An 8317-nucleotide genomic window follows, 5' to 3' on the forward strand; every position below is an offset into this window, starting at 1 on the left:
TGTGCCCCTATATGGAGGTAGTGGTTCTCGTAGCGGCAACGGCTGACGTTTACTGCAGGCTCGTCCAATAAAATGGCGTCTGCCTATCACGACCATGCATAGATCTGAAACCTTTATGACTAATTAGTGAAATGAGTATGCGCAGAACTGAAATTTAGTCTCACCAGCAATGGGGCGATGAAGCCATTTATTGGTCTTTCAATTCTTGAATCCAAATAATTCCATAGACAACTTTGGCGTAGTTCTTCCTTCGCCTTTTTACTTCTTTCCACAATTTAAGATATAATTTCAGTACAGAAATCATACCTCTCCTGACGGAAGTCAACTCAAACTTATCTCCATAAAAAAAAAAAAAAAAAAATCAATCTGATATCCGTATACCTAGAGTTAACCATAGAATAAATGCAAAGGATAAATATCGCACAGTAATAAGGGAATGTGGTTCTGGCTTGAGCAAACTTTTTTTTCAGTTCCACTACCCTTACTTGTTTCGGAGAAGTTTTTTATCTTCGGTGGATTTTAGTTATCTTATTACATATCGGTATTCACAACTCTGGCATTTGCAGCACAGCTATAATTAATGCCTTCCAGTATGTCGTTTTTTGCATATCTCGCTCCTTCGTGCTCCTGCAGGCTGTCTGAGTGCAGCTTTCGACACAAACATCAAAACAGTGTGTGTTAGGAAACTCCATTAATACATCCCGTGGAAGCACGAAAACGCGAGAGCTACAAAAAATTGCATACTGGAAAGAAATAATTATGGTTGAGCTGCAAATGCAAACAGACTTGTGAACACCAAAATGTAATAATAAGATAGTACATAAAAACCCCTGAAGATGGAGCAAGTTCTCCAAAACATGTACGACTGATAAAAGAGGAAAAATTTTGTTTGCGCAAGGCAGAACCGTATTCTTATTACGTATTAGGAAGCAAACGTGGACAAGGAAAGAGCTTCGATCACAATCAGTACATTCTGACGCTCATTGTATGTCTGGTCAACAAGTAGCTTTACACATCAACTTAGTTACTATGAATGTTCGTTCCGTATGACTATATACGGTAGCAGGGCTTGGTCACACAAGGGAAAAGGAGATGATATACTGTAACCCAGCAGTCCAGATAAAATGAGGACTTGGGCTGAAATGACTCTAAAGGAACTAAAATCGTTGGGCACAATAGTGAACATATCTAGTACCGTCACTTGAAATTTACAAACTAGCTGGTCTTCCAGTTTCATATCGTAAAGGGCATAATCGGAAAGGCTAAGCCAGTCTCTGTAGTCATTACGTTTCCCTAACTCCCAACACTCACACAGTACGACTAAGTAAAAGGCGTGCCACTATGTCAGTGGGATACTCGAACGTAACGATGGCTGAAAGTTTACGTTATTACCTGTCCCAAGCTGCTTCAACTACACAACGCATACGTTGAAGCACTTGCGCTCTCGAATAGATGATTACTTCCAGGTCTCTTGTCAGAGTGGAAATATCTATACATCTCTTGAAATGCTGAAGGGAAGTACGCAATCGGTGTACTTTAAGGGGAGTGGGAGCAGAAGTCGTACCAACTTTGGTAAACGGTGATGCATGGTGGAAAGGATTTATAAACGGTAGAAGTAGCATTATATGCTGGTAAATTATCCGTTAGAAACAGATTGTTACATACGATACTGCAATGCCTGCATTGCAATATCGTATTTATCCGCCGAAAGCAGACACACGACTTTCAATTAAAATGTCTTCCCTGTACGGGAATATACATAACGGATGCATGACTGGAGACTCAAATGGTTGACGACATTTGGATGTTTGAGGTCTGGCCTTGAAGCGTGCTCGGATAGCCTAATGGTAAGGCGACCTCTCGAGATTAACGGGAAATCCGGGTTAGAGTCCTGGTCCGGCACAAATTTCCACTGTCATTTCATGACCGAGCTGATGGCTGTCCATATTCGCAACTGCGAATACATCTCATGTGACGATTCTTATTTTAGACATTTCTTGCTTCTTACAAGATTAACAGCAACACACACACACACACACACACACACACACACACACACACACACACACAAAGAGAGAGAGAGAGAGAGAGAGAGAGAGAGAGAGAATTGTTTAGTCCGCGCGAGAGCATCACAATGTTCAACAAACTCCACTGGCAGTGGCGACAAAGAGGCGTTGTGCATCACAGTGCTGCTGTTTAAATTCCGAGAGAGTACTTTCCAGCAAGAGTCGTGCAACATATTACTTACTCCCACATGTATCTCGTGAAATAACCACAACTAGAAAATCCGAAAAATTAGAGCTAACACAGAAGTTTACTAAGAATCATTTTTTCCATCAGCCATACACGAATGTAACAGGAAAGGGAGACAAACACAATAGTTCCAGAAGCACTCCCGCCACATTCCTTCAGTTGGCTCGCAGATTATTGATGCAGACGCAAGACTCACATGGAATAGAATGGCTGTACTTCACTAACGCGCTTCAGTAGTTGCAGAGAACTTCGTAACTATCGCTAACAATCCGAAAAACTCTCTCACAGATTTCATAGTTTAGAATGAGATCAGTATCCTTTCGACTTGCTAGTAATCAACAAAATGCAAACACGTTTAATGTCTTCTACGTTTCTTATCAAACGGAAATCAAACACCACTTCATCTATTTTAAAGCCGAGGTGTAATTTCCTCTTCTCAGATACGCAAGAAACTATCTTCGGTCCATAATTTTTTTTATCCCCGAAGGGCCCTCGTGTACGCCCGCGAAATCCTCCTGAACAATGAAGTGGCAAATCGCGGAGCTGTCACTGTGGACGATGTGAGAGAATGCATCGGAGCAACTCCATGTCCAGCTATTTTGAGAAGACACTGATTTAAATGAGTGCATCAGAAAAATCGAGAAAGTGCACTATATTATATTTTCCATTTGTCCTGATAACCCGACGAGAAGAAAAAAAACTGCTACAAAAACCAACTGTTGCCAAAGCCTGCTAAATCTTCACTTTTATCGCCCGCATGCAGAACTCCTCCTAGCTTTTTTTGCTCTTTAGTGTCACCAGTCTTCTGCCGAGTATTAAGCGGTCCGCCGCGAATTCCTGTCCGGTGCCAACTGCTTCATCTCCGAGTGGCACTTACGACTCAACGTCCGCAATTATTTGTTGGATATATATACCCTACATTTTACCCTCTACAGCTGCATGTCGTAAGATGTATGTTGCACTCCGATCTCAATTAACACATTTCCTATTATTTTGTGTATTATTCTTGTCAGTGTGTTCCATGAATTCCTCTTCGATTTTGTGGAAAACACACGTTTCAATCCTCTTCATTTTGCAATTTTCCCACAGTCCACGATTGACTACCATATAATGCTTTACTCAAAACGTACTCAGAAAGTTCTCCCCCAAATTAAGGTCTATGTTTAATACTAGTAGATTTCTTCTGACGATCCTGTGTTCTCCAATTCTGATAATCGAGTGATTTGCCGTTATAGAGGGCTAGTATTTTTTTTTTTTTTTTTTTTTTTTTTTTTTTTTTTTTTTTTTTTTTTAGATAGACTTCAGAGACACCTATTCGAACATCGCCGTAGACACAGGTATGATTTTTCTTTTGGCTGGGTCAAGTCGTGTGTGGTCTTCCGTATATAATGAACATGCAAGCATCGTAGTCACAGACGCCCCGTGGCTAGAAGCATGGATGGAAGATGTTAAAATGCGTCTTGACTATCGTTATGTTCTGCCTGTAGGCGGACCCCGATCGTAAAGGAGATTTTTTTAAGATATTCCAGGTGATTTTAGCAATAGCCATGTCGGTGAACGGAAATCTCGTGAAAGCGAAGCAACAGTGAAAGCGCAGTTCGATCACAGCAGCAGCAGCCGCAACATGACTCCAGGAGCAAGTACCACACATTGACGTTTACTCTTGCTGTCCGTAGTATTTGTTTTTGTTGTTAGTTTTCAATGCATCGTCGGTGGGGAGATCGCCGTAGATGGGTATTTGTTGCTACGAAACTGAGGTTGAGAAGGAACGGAGTGAGTCTCTTCCACTCATTCCTTCGAGACGAGGCAAAAACGCCGCAGGGTATAAAAAATGGTGAAACGACAGGAAATTGCAATTTGGCAAGAAAGACCACGATATCTCCAAATACAAGCAAATATGGCCTCGCTCTAAGGAACACGGCGAAGTCGCGAAACGTTGCTTCTTAAACTGTAAACCGTTAAGCATCCTCCCCTGCCCCCCGAAGTTAACTCCATAAACAATTTTTCCACCATCTATCTTACTGTAAACAAAAATATCAATGTGCACCCCACGAAGGAAGTAAAAAAAAAGGTGTGTAGACACTACATCGGTTATCAGTGTATGTAATAGTAGCCCCTTCCTCTCATCATAAAGATGTAGTCGTGGGTAACGTAAATGGATGAGTGATAGTGGGAAACTACAATTCACAGAAAAAAGACGTGGTTTATAAAACGCTTCAACAAAATATCTAGCACTACTGCGGGGATTGGGAGGGGGGGCTGCAACTATACCACATTACGCTTGCAAGTACAATGAGTGTAAACGATGAAGTGCAACAGATACTCTTTCCCTGAAGAGAGCGAAACAGAAGTGGTGAAAACTCGTACCCAAAGACTTTTCCCCATGAAAAAAATGTGGCCACTTCGAGTAAGTCTACTTATAAACTTTGGATACAGTTAATTACAGGATACATTATTTCCATGATCATTTTGCACACGGAACGGAAGACCCAGTGTACAGCTGAAGCGCCCACTGCCAGGCACCTTGCTGTGGTTTATGCAACATACAAAAATATGGCTTTTGAGGGTTTCATTGCTTCTGAAAATAACAGGAGTTCCAGGTACTGTTGATTTGAGAGAGAAATGCAATGGGATGAAAATGGGTAGCTAGGCGTAAAGCTTCAAAAAGGTCTACGGTACTATTACTTAAGCAGCCACCGCAGTTCTTCAAATTGCTTACTCCCTTATCGTTGTACATGTATAAAACCATTCGAGGGCACTGAAGAGATGTGTTTTGTTTACTATAATGGCAAATAAATTCAGTTTAAGTTCAAAAACTACTCACATGACAGAACTACAGTCACTAGAGGATCCCGTCCGATTGAAATAAATAAATTTAAAAAAATCCAACGTGTTTAACAATGCGATGATTGAATAAAAAGCGCAAAATAGTTCACACTAAACATGTAACCTTGCAAGGGAAACTACATGAAATGTATCGGAATTGAGGGTTTTGATGGCTGACAGTTTGAAAACTGGAATCAAGAAGGGGATTAAACTGTTATCGTTATTATAACGAAGTTGCATTCTCACGGAACACGGTAAACAATCTAAAAAACAATAGCAAGAATGTGAGAAAGTAGATTTTTACAAAGAAAATACAATGACAATTCCGCTAATATCCGTAACTGCAAACATCGTTTGCGGAAGGAAATGAAGCAACAGGTGCGCTTGCAAATACTTATTGAAGAATGTCGTTTTTTGTGAATGTCAATCATCCATTTCCGCTGAACTCACGCACATGTAGGATAAACGATATGCTAATAAAAATTTGTGAGATCATACATTCATTGGCTATTTATGGGCACAGGAGCAAAGTTTTAGCCGAATAAATAGATTCAAAAGTTGCCAAATTGACGAGTAAAGAGCTGTTACTATTTACACATGCATGCACAGTGTGCAGCCTAGGTAAGTATTAAAGGATTATCCCCGTATTTGCTAAGTCAGAATTGTTTCAATTTAAAACTGTTGGACACGTATCAACCATTTACACTGTAACCACGATCATTCCTAGAAATATAGTGAAGAGCTGAATGTATGCGAACGTGCGCCAGTGATTAACTTGAGCTGTTATTTCTGATTGCTGAATTAAGATATGTCATATGCACTGTATGAGGCAGCACATGAACAACAAAGCCATAACTGCTACATGTATTTACTACAAAAAGGAAGTTTATCCAAGCTTACATTATGGGCAAAACAGCACGTTACTGCTCTGTTCCAGAAACGAAATAACACTCCAATTTTTTCATTGCACCTGCGTTAACGAATATAGTTGTTTTAATTTACTGAGTGAATTAATATACTACAACAGTTACGTACAAACGGAATCGAGGGACTATTGTCCGCTAGAGTTAATATTTACAAGGAAAAAAATTAACACAAAAATGCCACTTGATGATTTACAGCACATTCCAATTAACTTATAAATAACAAAGCGTTAGTTCGTGGAGATTACCTAATTTCCACAACATTTAACCGTTATAATGTAGGCAAAATCGTCCGGCACACTATGAATCTTCCCGAACGATGCGATATGTTACTTCGTATGCAAGATTTTATTCCTATAACATGAATTATGATTACAAAAATTATTTTTGTCAGGCTGCACAAACACTGATTATTCAATCTATACTTAACAACTTAATTGCCGGCCGGCGATGACACGCAACGTGTGCTCAGTTACATAATTTATCGGAGTCATTGGGCCTACGTGACGACGGCAAGAACTGCGATGGCAGAACCCACTTTCTACATTACTCCGTGTTTATTAATGAAGAAAAAGAAAACGGAGCTTTATACAACAACAAATAATTGTTCTTAGCTTACCCCAACAATCGGTCCTCTCAGACACAAGAATCACAGTCAGAAATATTAGTATTTTCTTCATTTTTGAGTGCTGTCTGCTGTTCCGGCACGTTGCTGAGCGGCAAACTCCCCTACCAACACATGCGACTGCGCAGACGAGCCAAAGATACTACAACACGCAGAGAAGCATACAGACGCTGTGAGCTTTGAGCAGAGCGCACCGCAGTAGTAGTATAGGTAGATCTGCATCTGGCCGCTAGATGGCAACCGTGTCGCCGCAAGGCGCGCAGGAAAGAAATTGATTCGTCGAGAATGGCTACTCGTATTTTAAAGGAAAACAGCGCACTACCTCATCTAGGAAGAATGAAAACAATGAGAAGCATCTAAATCCATACCGTAAAAATTATGTTTAATTTTAGCCCTAAAGGAAATTTAGTAAGTATTGATCAAAAGGAAAGTGGACTTGGATTCTACAAGTATTCATAGTCACTACTATCTACAAAATGGGTAATCTTTACACATTTTATGTGATGATAGTATCAGAATTTGAAGGGAAAAATCAGGTTTCTCAGCGATAGTTATTTTACTGCTATTTAGTATACATCATCTGAACACATGTAAAACAGTTATATATGTGAAATCATAGAATGTACCTTAGAAGGTCCATATGAAATGATTTACGAACCGCGCGTCCTAATCCGAAATATTAGGCAGCTGCTTTTAGTTACTGAATGGTGGTCACACTGCAAATACATGTTTGAATAATCGATAGCCCCCACGTTTTGGTAGTGTTTGTTGTCAGTGATTATTATTTTCATGAACTTGTATTTGTGTATGTTACTCTGTCCACCGCTGTTCATGAGGTATGATTATCTATAACACTATCTTAATTGTGATTTGCCCTTCCTAAGGCACAACCTCTGTTGCAGCAATTTAAACTGCCCTTCAAAATAAGTATGGCACCTGTTGTTTTGACGTGCGTTGAGGTTAAGGTTGTGTTTTTATTTACATTTTTGTTGGGAACGGTAAATAATAAGAGCTTATATGTTGCAGAAGATACAAGATGTAATTGTTTTGCATCGAATATTTTATTGCCAAGCACACTTCTTTACATCGTTTTACTTTGCGGTCCTAGTAATGCGCAGGGTTGACAGCCGACATTTCAGGTAACAGTGGGCGTGATTGTGCGTGAAGCTATTAATTACAAAACGCTTCTCTTGTGGAAGCGTTTTTGTTTTTTATGTTGCTTGTTCAACGGATGGAAAAGAAGGGATATAGGATGCATGATTTTAGAATTTTCGTTCATAGACTACTGCTTTACGAGTGTCGTCACGTATCGTTCATCACCGAAAACGAATACTCGAAGTTGCGAATTTAACAAACGTCGTGGACGCGTAAAACACGTCCATAATTGGATCATGAAAGCGGATGGTTACTTTAGTAACGATCCTATTCCATTCCGTATGGCGTTCAACTGCAGAAAAGATCGAAGAATCATCCTGGAGGAACGAGGAAGACGAATGAAACATTTCACACATGGTAAGTGACTCACTAAGTTTCTTAATAATGTTGCATGCTGTAGTATTTATAACTATACAGCGAGAAACTGTCAATAAATATACGTTTTTGATCAGCTGGTTTTTTTTAATTTGACGAAAATGCTACTTAAGTTATTTGAAACGTTAATTATGTTATACAACACATATGTGGAATTATT

General features: G+C 39.7%; 1 protein-coding gene across 1 annotated transcript in view; it reads right to left on the reverse strand.

The window, feature by feature from the left end:
• Positions 1-6900, reverse strand: part of LOC126354569 (protein cueball) — a 164637-nt gene extending 157737 nt beyond the window's left edge. The window contains exon 1 of the mRNA XM_050004314.1: positions 6622-6900. Within this exon, the coding sequence (XP_049860271.1) occupies positions 6622-6682 (61 nt within the window). The 5' untranslated portion in view covers positions 6683-6900. The remainder of the gene's footprint in view (positions 1-6621) is intronic.
• Between the last annotated feature and the right edge of the window lie 1417 nt (positions 6901-8317).

This window comes from Schistocerca gregaria, chromosome 3 (genome assembly GCF_023897955.1).
Source record: "Schistocerca gregaria isolate iqSchGreg1 chromosome 3, iqSchGreg1.2, whole genome shotgun sequence".
NCBI classification, from domain to species: domain Eukaryota; kingdom Metazoa; phylum Arthropoda; class Insecta; order Orthoptera; family Acrididae; genus Schistocerca; species Schistocerca gregaria.